Genomic DNA, 23,408 nt, shown 5'->3' with positions numbered 1-23,408 from the left:
TATTTATTTTTTAAAATTGTCCAGTAGCACCTTAGAGATCAACTAGGTTTGTTCTGGGTATAAGCTTTGGAACAAAGTTAGTTGGTCTCTAAGGTGCTACTGGACAATTTTTAAAATTTAATTTTTTATTTTGATTGCGTCAGACCCTCACTGCTACCTATCTGAAACAGTAAAATCATGTCAGCCTAGTCTGCCTTCATGGCCTATGGCTTCATTTCAGGATAAGCTAAGTATCCTTCATAATAAGGATACCTTGTAACAGATTTTTGGAGGGAAATGTATTATTTATCTTTCACCTGTTTATTTCCCTCCTTTCTTCCAATATGGAACCCAAGCTAGCATATATGTGGTTCCCAGACAGTCTCTCCATCCAGCCACTAACCAGACCCAGACTTGTGTAGTTTCATCAAGGTGGTGGCCTCACCTGACTTCCGACAATTGCAGACCTGATATTACTCACGTGTTAAGTGGTTTTGTTCTCGCCTCAGTGCAATCGCAAAGCCCCGTGCCTCTTGTGTTAATATTTGTTCCGGGTCCACAAATGTAAAAAGTTATCCCTTTTGTGTGGATATGTTGTTACATGGGGCACGAGAAGGCAGTAGTTAACCTCAGAACACACCAGATCTGCAGAATATTTTGAGATCAGAATCTTAGCTCAGTAGTGACCTGAGTGTCTTTAATGAGAGGGCATCACTTGCTTTCAAGCCGTTGAACCTGGAAAATGTGTTGAGCAAGTAACTATTCTTCAGTTTTAGTTTGGGGCCTTGAAAAACAGCAACACCCCTCTGCAAAATGAACCACCCATCTCACAGGGTTGTTAATAATGAGATCATATTACACAGCATTTAAGGTCATCTCTGCACTTTCAGGAAGCACTTTTCTAACTGTAGATAGAAAAGTGCTTCCTGAAAGTGCAGAGATGACCTTAAATATGAAAAAGCATCGATTATATCTGCTGTTATCATTGTGGTTGTTGTTGTTGTATGTAGCATGTGCCACAATCACACAACACTGCCACACACGCCAATGCATCCAGTCAGCAGCCTCAGCAATGAACACTGTCCCCTCATCATAGCAGGGCATGCATCTCAGCAAAGCTTCTTGAAAGCTTACACACACCAGCTGAGGGCACTGCCAGCATTGCTTTGCTGAGTAATGCTGCAACAAGCGAGTAATGCTAAGCTACAATACAATAAGGAATATTAAAAAGATTTGATCCAAGTTGCCGGCTACAGGGATACGATGAAGTATTTTCTTTTAAAAAGAAAACCACACCTGAACAGGGACAAAATAGCAGGTATCATTCCAACTTCATGTTTTGAGCAAACTGAGTGCAGTTTCCATAATGGAAGACAAATGAACACACTTAACAATTGTGAATTAGGCTAGTTAACAATGCAAGGAGGGTTGGCTTAAGCAAGTCCCCACTGGATTGCAAATGTGTGAAAGCACTAATAGTGGTTATGACTTTGGTCCATACCAGGATAAGGTAAGGGCCACCTAGTGCCTGTTTATGGTTTGCAGTAGACACTGTGAGAACGTAAAGGGCTTAATTTTAGCTGTTCTATCTCCATGGTTATTTCAGACACAAGGAAATATTTCAGGGCATTTCCCTGTTTTGCATTTAATTGTCCCTTTCATAGCATGTCTTCCACACCTAGCATTTCCTGAAATGGAATGCCACTATATCATTTATAATAAGGATTTGTAAAATAGCTTTGGAGGAAAATATTTGAAAGAGTTGCAATACGAACTGCTAGATATTAGTCATGCGTTAAGTGTTGTTGTTGTTTTTTTTTAACGTGTGGAACAGGGCGAAATCAAAAAATGGAGGGAGATCTTTGAGAGAAAAACTGGACAAAATAGGATTAAATTTGCCAGCCGGGAGACGTAAGGCTGCTAATGTTACCCTGCTGACATCACTAGTGGAAGGTAAGTGATGGCTTTGGATTTGGCGAGGAGAAGGGCATTCTTTGGGAAATGTGTATTTTTATCGTTTGTTTTTACCACTGAACAAAACCAGAACCTTTTGGAGGCCTGTGCTGAAATGTTTATGGGCATTGTTTAATTTAAATCATTATGTCTGAGGAAAATGCTCATTTTGACCTTTTTGCTTTGTACTTTTTCAAAAGGTGAATTGAAGCTGTCAGCCCAGTCCAGAATCCATTTATGTCTAAATATAATTTGAAGCCGGCTCTGTTGAAATCTGGGCTTAAATCCCTGTAATGTGGTTAGGATCTGGGTTGCCAGGTCTCAGTGAAGTGAATGGAACTAAGTTGGTTATAAATTCTGAAAGTTCAGTTTAACTGGGTTGTTCACTTGCATTAAAAAAAAGTAGGGCTGAAAATATTAATTAAGCATAATTAATGAATTAATTTATTAATCACTGATTGACATGGTGGATTTTAATTGGATTTTCATCAGTGCAGTCCCCAGTGAAAGGGGCATGGTAGTGATGTGTACAATCATTGCACACATCTTAATTCAGACAACAGGAACTGGGGGTTGTGATGGTTTTATAAACAAGATATGACTTAGCTGGACTTCTTAGTCAAAAGAAGTTTATTTTTGGGAGAAGTGAAACTTAGTGTTTATTAATGAACTGATTAATTGTGCTACTATAGGTAACTGGATTCTAATTCACCAGTCAGTATGGGTAGAGTTTTTTGTTTTAAATTGGTATGTAAAGCTGCAATCCAGTTTCATTTAAACCTGTTTAGGTCATTCACATCAATTGAATGAAGGCTGCTCTCCAAATAGACTTCTCTCTATGTTATAAATAAATTAACAGATCATAATGACAGTACCATCCTATGAATGTCTACTCAGAAGTAAAACACACTGAGTTCAATGAGACATACCGTACTCCTGGTTTGATTGCAGCCTAAATGTGTTTAGGAACTGGGTGTAAATTTGTTAAAAGCCAAATATGTTAACTTAAGTGTATTGTAGGCCTGTATGTACTCTTCAAATCAGGTTGAATTCAAACATTCCTGTTTTGCTAGTTTGTGAATCCAGATGACAATCAGGCACAAACAATACTCATTGCAATACTGAGAGAAAAGTGTATTACTGTTGAAGCCTGTGGTTCTGTTCTGTTAGTTTTGCAGAAATGAATGGGCCTAAGTAAGTTCAAAATGACTCTTAATTGTGCAAGAGCTTTGTGTGTAAAATGAAACCCATGCTGCTTTGCTGCTTATATGAGTAGATGCTTGCAGAAAGGACATTATAATGAATTCAAAATGTTAATACGTTGCAATAGTTGTTGACCACTTCCAATCTCAAAAAATCCCATCACCCGTGAAGACCTTATAAATGCAACAAATATAAAGCTGGACAGAATACTTATTTATTAGAGTTTATATTCAACCTTTCTTCCAAAGAGGTCAAGGTGGCTTATCTGTTTTCCCCAGCCTCATTTTATCTTCAGAAAAACCCTGTGAGATCGAGCCAACCTCTCTCAAACTTAGGTCCCCAGATGTTCTTGAACTACAACTCCCATCATGCTGTCTAGGAATGATGGGAGCTGTAGTCTGACAACATCTGGGGACCCAAGGTTGAGAAAGGCTGGGTAAGAACACCCCGTGAGCTTTATGAGTGAGAGGGAAATTGATCTAGGGTCTCATTGGACCTAGTCCAGCAATCAGACCCCTGTACCACAACAGCTCCAATACATATATCAGGGGTAGTACTAGACTACCAGTAACATCTTGGCCTATTAATCTGTGGGATGCGATTATTGTTCAGGATTAAATAGCGTATTAAAAGGGTTCCAGCAGGCCGCACATTCTATATGAATGGCCTACGTTGAAAGAGTGCATGGCATCATTATGCTTCGCTAGGAAGACGCCGACTTTGCCAGTTGCTGCACCAAGACTACCACCGCACCAACAAATTCCTGCCTCAAACAAATTTTCCAATTTCTGTGAAGTTGGGTAGAAAAAAGAAACTTGTTTAGAAATTAGGCCGGACCCTTCTTCGTTTTCATTTGGCAGTTTATTAATGTGCTGCATTGATGCAGTCTAACAGGTCTATCTGAGCAGACCATCTTTCAATGCAGATCTCCAGCCTTTCCCCTTTCATTCTCAGTTCATCACTAGGCAGCTTTAAATGCTAGGTGCTGCAGCCACCCGAAAAGAAGTAAGCCTCTGCTGCTTCAAACTGCATACCAGTAAATAATTTAAGTTGTTCTGACATCTGCATTTGAGAAATGCGTGACCATTACTTCCTGAATTAGTTTTGGAATCCTTGACCTAAGTCATGATTTAATGGTGTCCTGAAAGCTTCGCAGCCAGCCACTGAACTCCTCCTTTGTTCCCAATTGCTGCATATTATGGGGGGAACCTTCTTTGATATCTTTTCCAATTGTAAAAAGGGGGAGGAAGGACATACTATTCTAACATTAATGAGAGTGCAAGGGCTAGGGAGCTTCATTTAGCCAAATGCCTTATAATGTGGAAAGAAACATATTGGTCCAGCTTTAAGTGGGGTTAGTTTGCCACAGCTGTTGACACAAGGAAGTTGATATGGGGTTGATACTCATGCAACCTTTCTTCTCCAGTGTTTAATTCTCGAGGTCTTTAACCCCGATTTCAATAACTGTAGAGTGTTTTTTAAGCTTTTCTGGACCCCTGGTTAGCTTTGGTTTTGCTTAGAAATAGCCTAATAGTTTTCTTTGCTTTGTGGCCTGCTTTAAAAAATATTGAACGGTTCAAAGATGTAAAGCTGGAGTATTTTAAGAATGCCAGCCACAACTGAAAGAGTATCAAGGAGATTTTCATTTGTCGTTTGTAACTAAAGTATATTTACATGGCATAAGTAACTGATGCGTAACCAAGCAAAGCAAAACAAAGTTTACAAGCAGCTGAAGGGAAAAAAAGAATTCAATGTATACTGAAGAAAATAATAAAATGGGAAACATGCAAAAAGAATTGGCAGGGGCAACTGGCCAGTTCTAATGCTTTTGCGATGTTAAGTAATATGTAAAAGGTTTAATAGGATCTATTTGCTGACCTCATACTTTTTTTTATAAAGGTTTTATAAAAAATAACAATTGGCTAGGGTTTGATCCACTTATATTAGAGAAAAAACAAAGGAGTAAAGGCTAATGCTCAGATAAACTGATAATAGTGGGCAATTTTTTCCCCTTTGAGAGATAATATACAGTTGTTTTGGCTGTGAGTCCCTGTGCGATGAGGCAGTTTCTAAAGTACTGTTATTGTTTATGATCCGCTCCATTTTATGGAAACAAGCTCACTGGACTGAGGCTTTGAAGCTCTAATTGGCGCATGCGTTCTTCCGGACCTAAAGCTAATGGCAGGAAGCCCTGCAGTAAAAACCAACTGGTTCAGGAAATTAAAACCAAAGATTTGAAAATCAACAAAACAGACAGACTCAGCAGAATGACCCTAAAATTCTTATGGTTAATCGTTTGAAGGGAGGGGGGAAGGGAAGGGTGGATAATTATATGCGATCAAGTTAAATTTTAAACACTTAACTGTTTAATGCAATCCATTTAGGGGAGCTCTAGAATTAATGGTGATCAATAATCAATATTAATCTCTAGTATGTGATAAGAAATAAGAAGAATTAGCATAGTTTAAACATATGCTTTTGCCCAGGCATGCATATATATTTTTTCTTCCTGTATCTAAGGCGTGAATGGATCTCCTTAAGAGTACAAACACAAGCTCACTATTCACTTTGCAGAAAATAAGTATTTCAGATAAAATTTGTGTATTTTAAAATAAAATATATTGCGGTATGATTTAACACTGAAAGAGTTTAGTGCATTAATAAGCAGTTTAACCAAGGTGTTTATTAATCACAGTCCCCTCCCACAGCAAATTTTAACAAACTTTAATATGATCTGTTGCCTGTGAAGAGACAGTGTTCAGTGTTAATGTTCATTATGTAAACAATGCCCATTGCTTGATTTTAAAACAAGGTTTTAAAAAGCTGTGTTCTCCTAGTGCAGCTAATGAGGAACTGATCATTTCCTGCAGGAAATGCTTACAAAATATTCCTTGCACTGAAATCTTACATTTATAACAATCAGGTGTTATGATTAATCTTACACCAGGGTTTTCATAGTACTTTCTTTAAACCAGCTTTTTTTTTTTTTTTTACTTACAAATTATACATTTGCAGATTTTTTAGTAGTTTGGGGTCTTCATTGTCTGGAGTGTATGGTAAAAGTCCAAAGGTGCAATTATACACCCAGGGAAGTCAACTAGAAAGCTCCCATTGATTGTAATGGAGTGGCCTAGCTGCTCCACCATGTTAGCAAGTTCTCCTTCTCAGCCCTGCTTGAGCTTTGTGTATTGATTAGCTTTGCCTTCCCACTCCACCTACCCCTCATTTCAGGAGAAGCCGTTCATCTAGCAAGAGATTTTGGTTATGTCTGTGAAACAGAATTTCCTGCCAAAGCAGTAGCTGAATTTCTCAACCGACAACATTCCGATCCAAATGAGCAAGTCACAAGAAAAAACATGCTTCTAGCTACAAAGTAAGACATTTACCTTTGTGGAGTATCAACGAGCTGTAAGGAAGGCTTTCCATTGCTTGCTTGCTTGTTCTGATATTGTGTGATTATTAGCTTTCACATTTATTAATTGTGGGCGGTAGCTTTCACCATGCATACAAGATTCTCATTGTATAATTAACTTTATAAAACATGCATTCATTCAAGAGTATATTATTATTACTGTCCAAACCAAGTTTGTGTAGATGACTGAGAAGGACCCTTCCACATGCCCCCCCCCGAGATTGTGATGTCTGCAAAGTGATGGTTAGATCTGAGCTTCTAAATTCAAAGAGGGAGGATATTCCATTTTTTTAGCAGTGAAGTAAAAATGGCTCATTAAGTCTGTAAGCCTGTGCACACTTACCTTGAAAAAGCCTCACTGAACACAGTGGGACTTATTCCCAAGTAAACATACATAGGATATCAGAATTCTGTGTTCACTTACTTGGGAGTAAATAGGATTGATCTCAGTGGAACTTGAGATACCCAAAACACGTGTAAGATCAGACAGACTGCATACTAGATCTTAAGAACTGGCAACATTTTCCTACCCTTTCCCCACAAGTTTGTCCATTAACTTGAAGACATAATTGAACCTGCAAACTGCAGAAATGCCAGTGGGGGTTGTTTTAGCAGAAGGATATGTGTTTGTAAAGTCTAGTGGATAAGAAAACCAACTAGACTTCCAGGTTGGGTGGGGTGGGGGAGGAAGAGAGAGAAGCCCCGGCTGTTGTGCATGATGTGTTTGCTGGAAATTAAAAGCCTTGTTTAGCACTCCTTAATTACCGGTGGCGATGTCACCAAAGGGCATTGCGCCAGAGGGCACCCACCAGCTGAAGTTGGAGGTAGTTTATGCCTGGGAGATATTTAATGCTGGCCTTTAGAGAGCCAAGTGTTTCAATATGCCACTTATTTTTCTGCTGTATTCCCCCCAAAAACAATTGGCTCAGATACTGTTCTGAATGTGACTTCTGCTCAAGACCCTCCATGTTTCAGCTCCAGGGAAAGTAGCTCTTACTTCTGTCAAAGGGGAAGTCCTTGGGTCGATAGGCCTAGCAGAACTTTCAAAGGACCCCATCTCTTTAAAAATCTTACTGGGTGTAAGTGTTATTGCAATCTCTTCAACTTACTTCCAACAAATAATGGCTTTTAAAATCATGCTATAAGCTAACTGCTGAATTGAATTTGGGTATGGCATTTTTAAAAATGGTTGAAAGGGGTGTATTTTGTGGGGGGGGGGAAAGGAAGATGTAGAGAGGAAGTGAAAGAGAAATTGTGTAGTGAAGGGGTGTGCCTGTGTGGTTTCTGCTGTATTTAGCGTGTGTATGAAGATGCACATCTGTTTATGAAAGTGAGGAGCTGTGTTAAAGGGAGAGAGACCTGTATTGTGTGTGTAAGAGAGGTATTGTGTGTCTGAAGTCAACCTGAGTGCCTGCAAGTGGAGGAATAAATGCTAGATAGGTTACAACTGATAGTTGTAGGGGAGTAGGGTTGAGATTACTTTATTTATTAATAGCATTTGTATGGTGCTTTCGTAAGGTTTTGTGGGTGGCTCAGTAAGATTATTGAGACAGTGTTGTTGTTGTTAGTTAAAGTAAACAGGAATCAAATATTGTTCTTAGAAGGAAATAAAGGCACAGCCCCCTCCTTCAGGCAAACTGCCTAGGAGACTAGCAGAAACACAAAGGAAAGCTGGCCGAGAATGTGTGTGTTGCAGACAAAAAAGAGAGGTTTCTTCAGTTTAAAAATGCATAGATGTGTTAGAAAGCAGAAAGGAAAATATTGCTCCTGGAGAAGAAATGTGCACATGGAGGTAGGTGTGTGTGTGTGTGTGTGTGTGTGTGTGTTTGTGTTTGTGTCCGCTGATCTCTGAAGGCATTGACTCCTTGGCTTGGCTGCTTGCTGACAAGGCTGGCTCATTTTCCTCCTCTTCTCCTTCTCTCTGCTCCATTTGTGCTGCAGACAGATCTGCAAGGAGTTCACCGACCTGCTGGCTCAGGACCGATCTCCTCTGGGGAACTCTCGGCCCACCCCCATCCTGGAGCCGGGCATCCAGAGCTGCCTGACCCATTTCAACCTCATCTCGCACGGCTTCGGCAGCCCTGCTGTGTGCGCTGCAGTCACTGCCCTGCAGAACTATCTCACCGAGGCGCTCAAGGCCATGGACAAAATGTACCTCAGCAACAACCCGAACAGCCACACAGACAACAGCACCAAAAGCGGCGACAAAGAGGAGAAGCACAGAAAATGAGGATTTTTTTTGCTTCTCCAAACCCCCCTGCCCAACCAGCCAGCCTGGCTCTCTCTGCATTTTCCTTTCAGTCTCTCCCTCCGTCCCTCATCAGCCCCAAGGCTACAGCAGCAGAAGCCCAGAGATCTTCTACCCCACGTAGTAGGACTGGAAACCCACGGCCCTCCCCGCCCCCAATCTCCTCTCTCCCTTTCTCCCTCCTGCACTTCCCATTTCATTCTCAGTTGCTGCCCAGTCTGGAGCCTAGGAAGATGAACAAGGCGATGGAGCCAGCCTAGGATTTTTTATTTTTTATTTCTGGTCGACTCAGTTTGTGTGGACTTTCCATTTTTTAAAAAAAGCAAAAACAAACAAAAACGATGAAAAATTCAAAAAAACCCCCAAAACAAATAGAACTTTTTTTCTATAAAAAAAAGACAAAGTGTGTGTGTGAGAGAGAACTAAAACAAACAATTAATGAACAATTAAGTAAATGTGGAGAAAACAAATGAGTTTCATCGGACTGAATCACCATCTTCCCTTACATAAACTTCTGTTTAAGATTGTAGCCATATTTAAAAGAGAGAGAGCGAGAGAGAGACAAAAAGGAGGATGATGACATTTTATCAGTATTGTGAATAAACTTGAACACAAACCACATGCAGTTCCATGTCATGTCTTCAGTTGTAGAACTTTTCTCCTGCCCAAGGTAAAGCGACCAATTTGAACTTTCTTATGGTAACACCAACCCACAGTTGTTCTATAAGGGGATCAGTGTTCATGTATGTATATATTTATTTATGTGTAATTTAATGGGAATTGTAAATATGGTGAGTCTGTTTGAAACTTTTTTTTTATTTATCTGGTGATCTCGTTTGCCTCTTGTTTAGTGGGTTTTTAAATCTTTCCCCCTCCTTAGTTCCATCACTGTGGTTCATGGTTACTTATTTAGAAATCAAAAAAAAGGGAGGGGGAAGCTTTTTTGGAGGGAGGGGGTGGAATTTTTCTGGGATTCATCACTTCAGCCCTGTTGTAGCATGTTTTTTTAAAGGAAACAATAAAGCAGCTAAACAAATAAAATAATCTGGATTTTAAAAATATATATTATTAGTATGACCTTTAGTTTCTAATGGATAAAAGCGGAAAAGGACCCCTAACCACCACCTGAAATGATGTTCAGTCTCCTTCAGGACAGATTTTTTCAAGTATTAGTAGTTTCTAACAACCCCTTATGTGTTGTGGCTTAAAAAGAAGGAAAGAAAATAAAAAGTTGATATCCCGTGTTCTTCTACTGAAAGCATCATCAGAGCAATAAATTGATACTGTCTATTCAGATAAAGGATTTAGGGATCTTCTCCCCCCCCTTCATTTTGAGTTGTTTTTTTTTATTCAAAGAACTTCCATACATTTGGGACCACCTGGTATCCTCTATTTCCACCAGCCATATTGGAAGCAGTTATAGTTGTATTGTATTGAGTTGTGCTGGCAGTAGTTTCCATGCCTGTCAATGTATCATAGTCCTTTGTTGCCCAGATAAATAAATATTTGATACGCTTTATGTCGATTTTTTTTTATTCAGTGGCTGTCTTTACCCAGGCGTATTTTTGTTCTTGGCAGTATTTTTTATTCAGTATGGTTACAGTAATTGAGTTTAACTCTCCCTTGACAATTGCTCCTTGCAATAAGCAGCTGAACCCATTGTTTCCCTCAAGTATAATAAAAACTTACTTTCAAGTTGGAGTTCAGAGCAGGGTATCATTTAGATATTCCACCGAGTCTGTATTCAGACAAATTACACAATAAAACACAATGTACTCTTTTGGATAAAAAAAATTGTACTGTTAAAGAAATGGCGTACTTTTCTTTAACTGAAAGGTACTTTTATTTTTTAAAAAATAAAGTTTTATTTTATTTATTTGATCTTTAGGTTTTTATTCCTGCTTCATAATTAAGGATCAGTATTACTTATCATAAATGTCCGACATAATCTTAATTTGCATTGCCTTTTAATCTCTATTAGCCAGTTGGGGAGGAAGGGGAAAGCATATACCTGGTTAAGGATAATTGCAAGTGTACACATGCAAATGCTTGCATACAACTTTTAAATAATTGATTTAATGTGTGACTATAGTATATAATGGTATAAAGGTATACTGAAGCAATACTTATTGTTCATATTTGATAATAATTGTGTTTCAGTATGTATATATATATATATATATATATATATATATATATATATATATATCTGATGTACATATTTATTCATAGATTTCAGCTTTTTTATTGTTTTGGATGAGGGAGGATGTGAAAAGTGTGGCATCCCAGCAATAAATGTTCCAAATTATTATCAGTGCAAATTAAATATTGGATATAGAATATTCTCATATTGTGCAGATCCCGGCTCCAGTCAGAATAGGTATTCAGTGGAAACAGATACTTGCTTGTTTTTAACCAACTTAAATGGTCTCAGAATGTAGAATTGTGGAAAAAATGCAGTTAGCCTCATTGTTTCAGCTTCATTGTGGTGTTTTGTGGTGCAGGGTTGTCTATGCAAAGATGGCTTTGATAGACCAGAAGTGGAGGTGGGGGACCCCTCCAGGGCTGTCCTTAAGATGTTCTCCCTGTGGTAACTTTGAAAAAACAAAACAAAACAGCAAAACAATTTGCTTACAGTGCTTATTTGGAATGCTAAACCTGAAGCGTCTGAGTGAGCAAAACATTGTGAAACTTAACTCCCAGTGCAATCTGGTTGGCTCCATCTTGTATTTTGTGAAGCGTTGCAAAATAGGTGAATGTGTGATGGTATTTATGAGGCAACTTTGCACTGTGTGTTTTTGGAGGCTTTATATTTCTCAGGCAGAACTGAGAGAGGTTAGCAAGCTTGATACATGTCTCAGTGTGCCTTCAAAGAGAATTGGGCCTGTTGCTTCTGTGATTTTCCTGTTGGTAGGTGGGTGAGGCCAAATGCATAAGATAAAGCACAAGATGTTCCATTCTCCCAGTTTGGTAATCTCATTAGGGAAGGCAGTAGAAAACCAGTGTGGTCAAGCAGAGGAAGGAGAGCTGGTGAAATTGAAATGCTATTTTTACAGCGACAGACTGTTGGTGAAATGGTGTGTGTGTGTGTGTGTGTGTGTGTGTGTGTGAGAGAGAGAGAGAGAGAGAGAGAGAGAGAGAGAGAAGATCTTCTGCTTGTAAAGATGGCATCATTTTGAAAATGCTTATTCATTTTTCCTCCCCAAGATACATTGGTTAACTGTAAAGTGGATGTAACAAAATAATGAGGTGAATGAACCCTAACTGTACACGCAGCCTTGACATAAATGAAATGCACAGCGTTGTAGCAGGTGAAGTGAAGCATTGTCTATCTGGGCTGTTTTTGTTGGCTGCATCACAGATTGTGTGGGGGATCCTAACCTCAGGCACAATGGCATTCATAAACAGCAATGCACACACTGCTGCTCTTTCTCCAGCTATGCATAAATACTCATTTTTAAATGAGTAAAAACAATCTTATTAAATACCATTCATTCATATCTGGTTTTACAGATGCTTGTTACTTTTCTTTTTTTAAAAAAAGTCTGCCTAATCGTTTTAGGCTGTAGCTGGGCAATGTATAAAAACAGACTTAATCTTGAAACACAAGGAGGTCCTAATAATTTTAAGGATGTGGCTATAAAATACAATTTAAGAAATTAAATGCAACGAATAATATTGCATATTTGATACACTGCAAACAACTATTTTAAGATGTTTTCATGATTGTGGCCTTGTAACATTATTATACAAAGTCAGTGTAAGGAATGACTAACATTTATACATAGCCCAGATATAATATTAAAAGGTGTATTATATATAATTAACCAATTGATTTTAGACTTCTATATTTTTAAGACTACAATCTAGGCCTAGTGAAATCAATTAGAGATTTGCCATTGCATTCTATGCCCCCCCCCGCAATCCAATGTTAAGTACCTTTACTTCAAAGTAAAGTCAATTGAAATCAGTGGGTCTACTTTGAAGTAAGTGAACATTATAACTGCTAATTGATAGTTTTCTTGAAATTTGCCATTGATATATGCTGACTTCCATTGCACTCAAAATAAGCTGAATAAGCTTGAAATGTATTTTCAGTGCAATGTCGTTGTTTAGATCCTTACTTGAACATAATCTCATTCATTTGCATTTTCAGTGGAAGTAACCTACTTAGAACTATGGTGTTGATTATTAATAAGGTACCCTCACTATTTCACTTTGGAGAAACTGAATGAAATTACTGAATAATTTCTATCCTGCTATTATTTCATTTTGTTTACCATTTTTTAAAAAAACAACAAAGGGAACTGGTAACTTTTGCATGTGAAATTAATGGAAATGCTGCTCATTGAAGTTTGGGGCTCATCTGCTGTGACCAAAGTGCAGTTACCAAATCGTGCTAATTACTTTCACATTCTTTTTTTGGGGGGGGAGGGTGGTATTTTACACATTGTAATCAATCATTGTTTCAGTCTTTCAAATTCTAGGCCATGCTTTTAGCTGCTAACCCCAAAATGGTTTTTTTTCTTTGCTCTTTAGATTAACTGAAATTAGGATGAATGGTTAAATGTTAATGAGTTATAGCTCAGTTCCTTCATGCTATGCTAATTTATGCATTTTTAAAAATGTAGCACAATGCTTCTTCGAGTTGAATGGTTACCACCCTCCTCTGTAATAAATCATCATCTATCCCTCCTCCCTTCCAACCTCCAAAATCGAATATTAATATAATTTGAGATTTAACTGGTGGAACAGCCATCAGGACAGCAATGCCCCGCAGCTGAAATAATATTTAAAATAGAAGAGATTTGACATTTGATAAGTCAGTGGCTTGAAATACCCAGTTGTACTTAGCTAATTCAGTCCTTAACCTCTGGTTTCAAATAAATCAATTACAGTCGATTCCACTTCAGTTCAGAAGTGCAGGAGGTTTTGAGTTAATTGAATACATTTTATTCACTTGCTAGGAATATTCATTTATCCAAATCCTTAAATATAAAGGAGATTTCTTTGATTGCCCATGTTAAATCTAAGTGCATAATCAGATCAAGCCTTTGCTTGTTTGCTTGGAATCGCTGTAAATTCCATAATGGGTATATCTCGTTTTCTCTCTAACACACACACATACATACACACACACACACACACACACACACAGGCAAGCTACGATTTCGCTGAGTTCGACTTAAAACAACTAGGATGCTAGATCACAGAATGTGGATTTAGTTTCATTGAAACCGGCTGAACCTACTCTTAAGTAAATGTGTTTCGGGCTGAAGTTCCAAAACATGTATAGGATGAAGTAGAAAATGTGCTTGGTTCTTCAGTATGTCATTCGTTAGCTGGGCTGCCACTTAACTCACTGCCAAAACCAAGATGAGGATAATGTATATCTCACGAATATACTCTTCCAAAATAAAGAAGTGCCGTCGCAAAATCCATAGCCCCTCTCAACTTGGAGTATTAACGCCCGGAGGCTTTTTGCCATTAACAACCAATGCTCCAGTCCTATAAGGGGGCGAAGGCCTATTGAACTCCGTGAGACTTCTGGGCGCGCAGGCACAGGATTGGGCTGGAAGGATACTATCCTATCTGAAGACGGTGGGATTTTCCTCCAGATCAGCATACATAGGATTGGGCTGCACGGTCGCAATTCAGCTCTTTCTTGAAGCCAAAGAAACTGAATGAATGAATGAATCCCATTGATTTTAACGGAGGAAAACGACAGCCTAAATAAACAGCTGAATATGCATGTTTCGAGGGAGTTTTTAGAAGAAAACCAGGAACCCTGTTTTTGGCGCAGCAGCTCGCTTAATGGAGTTAAAGAGGCGGGAAACGATCGCTGTCTTGAAAGACCTCCCTTTCGTCACTTCGTTAGTGCTGAGCGTGGCATCTCTCTCCACGTACAATTTAGACAACTGCCAGCTTCACTACTACAGTACTAGAATCATGGAATCGTAGAGTTGGAAGGGAACACGAGGGCCATCTAGTCCAACCCCCTCTGCAATGCAGGGATCTTTTGTCCAAGTTGAGGCTCGAACCCACCGCCCTGAGATTAAGAGTCTCATGCTCTATTGAGCTATAAGTGGAGGCATTTGCGCAGCACTGCGTGGTAGGTCCGTTGTTTTTTTTTATCGCCACATTACAGCCAAAGGAGGCAAGGATGCGAGATAACCATTTGTCCAAGGCTTATCTAGTGAATAAATCGAGATTTGGACCAGGGGCTTCAGCCGCAGCTCTCCATTAGCCTCGTCATAAGAAACGCAGTTTGCAGCAGCAGCAACATCTGGCTAGATCGCCCATACAGACAAAGCAGCCCACGGCACACGCGAATCCATCACACTATCAACTCGTTTGCACGCTTTTCTACTGGCCGGGGCCCCGGCTGATCTCTTCCTCTGTATGGATGGATCTCATCGCCTCCATCTCTTCGCGCCGTCATCCGCCCAGCCAGCCCTGCTCTTTCGGGATGGAAGGGGCCTCCGCGACGAAGCGTCATTATCCATCACTCCCGCTTGCCTAACGTGTCCAAAGAGTAATCAGGTTAGACAAGTGCTGGAAAACCAACATCTGCTCCCCTTCCCACCCCCAGTTAAAGCCCCTTCCCCTTTATCGGCCCATTATAGGGGGAGAAGCCGGCGAGTCTTGGGCGCAGGGGTCAGGGCCATAAAGCAGAAACGGATCGTTAGATCACGACTTTGGGGGGGGGGGGAGCGCCGGGCATGACAAAGGACTTTCCATCATCGCCGCTGCTGCTGGAGTTGCGACTGGAAGCGAAGAGGTTCGGGATTACTAATCGCTCCCCCCCCTCTCTCTCTCCCCACCCCCAAACCAACACCCTTCCACCGTGCAGAGGTGAGATGTTTCTCGCTGCAGAATAGCCTCCATCCCATCCCCTCGCACCTGATTTCTTACTACAAGCTAGAGGAATAGGAGGAGTAGAAGGACCGAGAGGAGGACTTCTTGATCGTTTCCGTGAGTCACGCTCGGTGGCTCCCGTTTAAAGAATGGAAAACAGCCCCCTGTGAAAGAGAAGACTGGACCGTGTGCTTGTGTGTGTGTGTGTGTTTCCCACTCGCACGCCTAAATTTCTAGGAGAAGCGAATGCCTATTCGGACTCAATCTCGCTTCACCCGAATTAGCTGCTCTTTTGAACGTTCAGAAATGCTCCGGAAATCCCTCCGAGGAACAAACATTCCCCTCGCTCCATCTCATTTCCCCAGAACGATGGGATCCAGATCCCACTCCTCATTCGTGCTTTTGAACACTGAACCACCAGGCACGTCAGTTATTTCGAATAAACGAATCCGGAGTCAGATAGCTTACGTGTGTGTGTGGGGGGGGGGGGACGCGACAAGAAGCCTGGAATCGGTTTGCAGAGGATTTGCTCAGCCGTTTTTGGAGAAAGGTGCACGAAGCTGTGTATAAACAGCGTGATTTGTTTCGCGAAGCCAGCGAAACCAGCAAGTTCGAAACAGTGTTTCTTCTCTGTACGCAGTAAATTAAATAATGTTGCTTATTTCACTCCCGCCGCACCCCTCGTACCCCTGGGAGCCTCCAATCCTAACTATGGGTGCAATTACACACCCCACGGTCGATTTAAACCGGAGCTGGACTCGCTTTGAGCCTCTTCTGTTATCTCCAGGGCTGCAACCCACTGAGCTCAGTGCGACTTCCTTCAGAGTAAAAATGCGCCAGGATCAGTGGTGCATGTCGTTTTCGATTCGAAATTTCGATTTCACAAGTCTACGGATCCAGCCAAACACCCCTCCCTCCCTTAATATGCTGGGGCTAACAATCTTGCCCCCACCCCTCTCGAAATAGGTCCCCTGTGATGCAGAATGGTTGGGTTGGGGGTGGGGTCAATGCCATAAACTCTCTGCGCACAACAAGATTAGATCGCAGCATCTCTGGCAGGTTAAGTCTATTTTTAGTGGTCGGCGTGCCTCGTGGCCCAGATTGCTTTCGCTCCATAGATTATGTCAAAGCACTCTGCACTCCATCCTAGGGTACCGCTGCTCAGCGGCGCGGCTCACCTTCTTGACGCAGGAATTCCCAGATCCAGTCCTTAACATCTTCAACTCAAAGGACTGGGTGGTGCCGCTGAGCCTCGCCTGAGACGCTGGAGAATTGCAGCCAGTTTAAGTAGGCTATGCATAACAGCCTGACTTGGGACAAAGTAGGCGAATGTCGTGAAGGATTTGGGTCGCCAGCTTCAGTGTTTAGTGAAATCTGCTGTCGGACAGAGAGGATACAGCAGGTGCAGCATGGACCAGCTCATGCCAGAAGGTCAAATAAAGACCCAACACCATTCTCACCTAAGGAAACAGGACTTTTTACATGGTCCAAGCCTATTCCATACTCTTTGTGCTGCATCTAAAAGAAGAAAACCATCAGCACGCTTAATTTTGAACAGGAAATGGCCTTTATAGAACCGTTTCCTTAGGGTCTCGGAGAAAAACAAGGTCTGGAAAATAGCCGGGCTGCAGATACTTTTAGAAACGTGTTTTATATATTTAATCACAAGCCCTAGAAGATGGAAGAACTTCAGAGATCCCCTACTTCGAACTACAGAATCTCTGAAAATTTTCTTAGACTGCACTCTGCATTACGTCAAACCTTTCATTACATTAAGATTATTTTTTAAAGTTTTTTTTAAATAGATTTTTCATTGTATACAAAGAATGAAATAAACTTAATATGTATGTTTAAAAAAATATATTTTTTGGGAAAAACCCCACCCGCCAATCTTAAATCACCGTGATACTTACATTTGTAAACTATTGTTCTAATAACGATGCACAGGAACTTTGGATATCTTACTTTTATTCCAAGCAATCAAGTACAGGAGAAAGATTTCTCAAGGATGAACGCAATGAGTTCAATGAGACCGAACCCCTAGTTTCATCTTTAACATGAGCAGCAATCCAGCCAAAACGAAGTCCTAGAAAACCTCATTGATTTTAATGGGAGTGAATTTCTGCCATTGAAATCAGTGGGACTGGAAGGGACTGCCACCCTATTATACACATTTACCTGAGGAATTCTGGGTAGACATGCATAGGATTGCACCGAAAGTGGTTAACTTCAGCTGGATCCTACCCTTTCTTTGTTGTTGACCTCTTTTTATTATCGCAGCAGACACTCATTAATTCTGGAAGGTTGCGCCTTAACAAATCTTCCTGGGTCAGGTTACCTCGACCACACTTTAACCACTCTGTATTCTTCGCAGCTGTTTGAAATAGCACAACCCAGCCTAAATTAAGCACCTTAAAAAAAATGTGAAGAAAGCCAATGCAATATAGGTGCTTTCTTGTGCCTCTGGACTTTGATTCTAAGTATTTCAGCTTTTCCTTCCGGGCTGTAACGCAGCTGGAAGAGGAATGGAGGAGAACACACAACGTCTATAACCATAACTGGGCATCATATTCGTCAATTTTAACCCTGTCTTCCATATACAACCCTAAAAAGGATTAGAGCACTGTTGCAAAACACTACCAGCTGGCAATTATTTCGGGGATAATCTCACGGAGGTCTTGTAGAAGACATGGGAGTATTCTCTGGGATTAGTTTCCACAGGTGATTCCAAGCAGACGATCGAGGGTTTCCTACTGTAACTTCGATGGCAATTTATCCGGATCCCGCCCTCGCTCTCTGGGTAATCTTGGAATGTTATCCAGAGCAAGGAGATTTTCTGCAGTGTTTTTGGTCTAGTAGTATACAGGTTGTCGGGCTATTTATTATTTCGCTCTGCCCAGGGAAAACAGACTTGATTTGGGACTTGAATGAAAATAACATACAATTAGGGAAAATTGATCTGCACTAGGTTCAGAAAAGTGTTATCTGTACCCAGGACGCGTGCATTTGTTCATTTCCTAGTTTGTAGACACTTGGCTCCTCAAGGAGGAGAAAGAGGAGAGATAATTTCAACAAGCACTGCCTGCCCAGGAATTCAGAAATCTTTGACACCCCCCCCCCCGCAATTAATTGTTCACACTCATGGATAATTTATCAAGTATATACATCGCCCAACAGGACTGGGCAGTTTTTAGGAGAGGCAGCGTGGAGCAGTGGTTAGAGTGTTCAAAACTGCACTCGGCCATGAAGCTCACTCACTGGGTGACCTTGGTCCAGGTCATAGTCTCTCCGCCTAACCTACCCCCCAGGGTTAAAACGAGGAGTTTGAGAGCAATGCACGCAGCCTTGAACTCCTGGAAGATAAATAAAATAAAAAGTATTGTAGTAATTATTAAATATTATTACTTATTATCGTTATCACCACCAGTATAAGTAGCATTGTCACTGTTGTTGTTATGGCTGGGGTTTTTTTGTTAGTCCTACTAGTTTCAGTGGAATTCGTTTCTTGGGCATCCTTCTTGATTTTTTTATGTTCAACATCCTAATGGAATATGGAATATTGCTTTATTTGATACAATCGGTTTATTTTAAAGTTATGTTTTATTATGACTTTTTGTATTGGATCAGATTGTTACTCGGGGTCTGATATTTGGTGTCTATTTAGTTGTTTCTTCATTTTGTAAACCGACTTGTGTTTAGTAATATCGAAAGGCGGTATACAAATTAAAAGTGAAATGAAACTGGAGCTTTGACCGCAGCTGAACCTGGAAAACACTAGCCTGTATTGAGTTAAACGAACGTCGGTTTTGACCTCTGAATCTAACCGTATCTTTTTTGAAGGTGTCTTCTCTGATCTCGACTTCCCACACAGTACAATATATTTTCTTAGCAGATCCCTCGTGGGAGATACTTGAATAGCCGACACCCTAAAGGAGACAAGGAGTGGCCGGTTTACGCGAGGACTCGCATCATTCGCTGACTGGGGCGTGAACGCAGCGAGAACTTTTAACTTTCCTATGTGTTTCGACAGGGCCTCCTGCAAAGGTGCAGAAATCCGGAGGGGAGCCTTCGAGGGCGAATCAGCCTGCTGCCTTAAAGATCAACGCAGGCAGGAAGAGGACGGTGGGAGAGAGGAGATGCTCCAAATAACCCGTTTCTTCCACCTGGTGGATCTGCAAAATGAACAGCCCGAAGGTGACCCAAGAGAGAAGAGCCCTTTGGAGAGTCTTGGTGACTGACGCCCTTCCAGAATGTGGCTTCTTTTGCACAATACTGCCAAAGGATTTTTGAAAGGTCACGTGCGCGCAGAAACCAAATCTCAGGAAAACATCCCCAAAGAATAAGTCAAACGAACCAACTCACTGAAAGACGGGAGGGGAGTGGCACGTTCGTGCGTTTTGCCCTAGCGACATAGAACCTGCAAAAGAGACGCTTGCAAATCCAGTGTGCGCTTTATCTGAGTGAGGAAATGCGGTCAAGCACAACACAAGCTAGAACTGATCTGCTTCTGAATATGGGCAAGATTTTTGGTTGTTGATGCTGCTGGAGAACCAGATCTGGGCAGGAAGGAGCTCAGCAAAGACTTGTCCCCGATCCTTCCATTTAGGGCCGGCTTCTGGGGAATGAGATTTGGAGACCGGCTGCTTATTTGTTCCCATTGTCATTTTCAGGGCGATGTTCACCTCTGGCCCCTCTTTCCCTTCCCCTTCGGCGGGGGCTGCGAGCGCGCTTGCCTGGCCTTTTCCTAGTTTGATATTCCAGGTTCAGCCTTTTCTCTCCCTCTCCTTCTCTCTCTCTCTCCTTTCCCGGCGCTCATTCTCTAAAGCCAGCCAGGGGGAGAGTCGCCCCAGGCCAAACATATGCTTCTTTCCATAGCACTAATCCACCTTTAGCGTGGAGGAATAATTGCTCGAGTGGCCATGGATTCTGGGCGCTTTTGTCCCTCGCTGGCTCCCATCCGCTTGGCACACGCCATTTCAATCAAATTCTTTCTCTAATACTGTCTGCTTTTATCAAATCCCAGCCTCGGCAAATGAGGAGAGAACACTGGAGAGGAATTGGGGGTGGGGGGAGAGAGATATAGAGAAGAAAAGAGACGGAAAAGCCACACACCCACACAGACGCGAAATCCAGGGGCATCCTGCTAACATGTCATGGGGACCACAGCAGGGTGAAGAAGGCGATTTATGGCAGCTTCAGTCTCAAACAAAATGGATCTCTCTCTCTCTCTCAATAAAATCCACCAAAAAACCGAGCCCTTCTCGGGAGCACAAGGTTATCAGCCCTTCCGAAGAGGGACACAAACACACAGCATCTTTTATTCCACTCACTGCAAGATCTATAACCCAATTACACAGAAGTCCTCTCATTTGGTCCCATTGATCATCAATGCCACTTGGGAGTGGGGGGCGGGGGGGGGGAAGGTAATCTCTCCCACCTTCCATGATTCAGAACATATGTGATTATGCCTTTCTTCTGTAGGAGCAGCTATATCTCTGGCTGGGGTTTTTTTTTTTTTAAGAGATATGAAATGTAACTCCAGCAAAATGCTCTTAAAATGCACAGGACTTGAGATAGGTCAGATTGGGTAGGATGCAGCTGAAGGTATCTAAGACGGGGGTCTTCCTGCGAATCTTGCATCTCCCACCCCAGCTGGAAAATCTCTCTCTCTGTGAAAATCCTAAAGTGTCACCCACGTTCACAAAGCACCCATTGTTATGAAACAATTAAATGGCCCTGCGTTCTACTTAATTATGTGAATGGGATACGACATTTTCCGTAAGAAAAAAAATTGGGCGAATCGCTTGATTTGTGCTTACAGCATTGCTATGGGGTATTATGTGATATAAAAAGGAAGGTTTCAAGAAAGGCTCTTAAAACACAGTGAAGTGGACTCTCGACTACATCCAAGAGTGAACTCTTAACTCTCTTGCTCAGAACTGTGCATGTCTCTGCTGAAATCTCTTGTGCCCTGTGCCTACTGAAATCTGAAATGACTCCCTGCCGCCAGTGACAGAGAAGTGGGAAGAAATTGCCTTGGGTGTCTGTTTAGAATGATGACATAGTAACTGAGAAGGAAGCCTGCTTAGAATGACGACACAATCCATTGCATGTGGAGTGTTTGGGTTCAAAATTATTCCATCAAGGTAACTAACACTACATTCCCTGAGCTCAGTATGTGGGTACAGGGCTGCAGCTTTAAATAGTTTTCTGTCTAACATCCAAATACTTTCAATATACTAGCACAAGTACATAATGCTAGCAAGGACGCATACTTCTTTAACTGGCTGCTTTCAATGTTCCATTTTCTGCTTCATAGAAAATCAGGTTCTGGGTGGTGGGGGAAAAAAAAAGGTAAAGGGACCCCTGACCATTAGGTCCAGTCGTGACCGACTCTTGGGTTGCATGCTCATCTTGCTCTATAGGCCGAGGGAGCCGGCGTTTGTCCGCAGACAGCTTCTGGGTCATGTGGCCAGCATGACTAAGCCGCTTCTGGTGAACCAGAGCAGCACACAGAAATGCTGTTTACCTTCCCGCTGGGCTTTCGAACTGCTAGGTGGGCAGGAGCAGGGACTGAACAATGGGAGCTCACCCCGTCGCGGGGATTCGAACCGCCGACCTTCTGATCAGCAAGTCCTAGGCTCTGTGGTTTAACCCACAGCGCCACCCGCGTCCCCTAAGGGTAGCCTAAGGGTTCCCCTATGGTAGAAGGGGAAAACCTTCTACCATAAAACTTACATCCTCAGTGCATTAGGTGTAAGCTGAATTCCATCTATTTGGATTAAAGTTGTATTTATGACATTGTTAGTCCTTTCTTGAAAAAAAAAAAACTCAAGGTAGGAAACATAGTCATCGCCTATTTGTCCATCATCACCTATTTTGGTTAGGATAAGAGATAGTGACAGACCCAGTGGGGGTTGGAACCTGTCTTCAACACCATGACCACTCCACTAGTCTGGCACTTTTGTTAAAATATACACTAGGTTGAAGACCAGGCCTTTAGTTCACAAAGTTATGAAGAACAGAAATGTTTGCAGCTGGACCTAGGACTATAGGCTATGATCTGAGCATTGCAGGCCTAGTTCCTACAAACAGCAGGTGAGGTGTTAAATCTGTGCCTGGGATCTGCCTTTCATAACTGTAGGTAACTGCTCACATGAGGGAAGGTTTGCATACAAGATTACCCCTATGCATAGAAATCTATTGTGGCTAGATTAGATATCACATCTCCCTGATTCTACCTTTTCTACTGCAGGGGATTTTCATGCACTATTCAGTTGTGCACCCCTGCAATTTGAAACGGTACAGACCAGACACAGGGTAGGGTTTGTAGGGATAAGTCCTTACTTGATTCTGTGTGCTTGTTTGTTTAAATACGATAATAAACCACCCTTCATCCAAAAATCTATTTCAGGGTAGTATGCAAAGGCATATAAAATCTACAAAAATACAGTAAAAGGAAGAGGAATAAAACCATTCAGCTAGCATTATCTTGCTCTGAGTTCCTCATCTTATCTGCTGTGGACCAAGAAAGATTTGGGTTGGTTTTCTGTTCTCTTCCCAGTGCCTGATGTTTGCTTTAGCATTGCTAAAATATTTGAAGGGCAGTTTTACCCTTTGATTTCTCCAAGACTCCTGCAGCTCAGTCTTTGGAGAAAACAAAGCAAGTTGCACCAATGCCAGAATTTGTTTTTACAGTCTTCTGTGAGTGACTTCATGTTCATTTGCATGGCAAATTTTGTCACATGGTCAAGA

General features: G+C 41.5%; 1 protein-coding gene and 1 long non-coding RNA gene across 5 annotated transcripts in view; both read left to right on the top strand.

Annotated features, from left to right (window-relative positions):
- TFAP2A (transcription factor AP-2 alpha) overlaps nucleotides 1–10,314 on the top strand; it is a 29,302-nt gene extending 18,988 nt beyond the window's left edge. For all 4 annotated transcript variants that reach the window (XM_082234503.1, XM_082234501.1, XM_082234502.1 and 1 more), the window contains 3 exons: nucleotides 1,814–1,932; nucleotides 6,367–6,508; nucleotides 8,489–10,314. In XM_082234503.1, the coding sequence (XP_082090629.1) occupies nucleotides 1,814–1,932; nucleotides 6,367–6,508; nucleotides 8,489–8,777 (550 nt within the window). In that variant the 3' untranslated portion in view covers nucleotides 8,778–10,314. The remainder of the gene's footprint in view (nucleotides 1–1,813; nucleotides 1,933–6,366; nucleotides 6,509–8,488) is intronic.
- An 11,515-nt stretch (nucleotides 10,315–21,829) lies between these two features.
- Nucleotides 21,830–22,452, top strand: LOC309539270. The gene is made up of 2 exons (XR_014222796.1): nucleotides 21,830–21,990; nucleotides 22,362–22,452. It is a non-coding gene; the product is annotated as an uncharacterized lncRNA (long non-coding RNA).
- The last annotated feature ends 956 nt before the right edge of the window (nucleotides 22,453–23,408 follow it).

Source organism: Podarcis vaucheri (genome assembly GCF_965113315.1).
Source record: "Podarcis vaucheri genome assembly, chromosome: 8".
NCBI classification, from domain to species: domain Eukaryota; kingdom Metazoa; phylum Chordata; class Lepidosauria; order Squamata; family Lacertidae; genus Podarcis; species Podarcis vaucheri.
The sequence above is the reverse complement of the archived record's forward strand: the minus strand, read 5'-3'. Positions and strand labels throughout refer to the sequence as shown.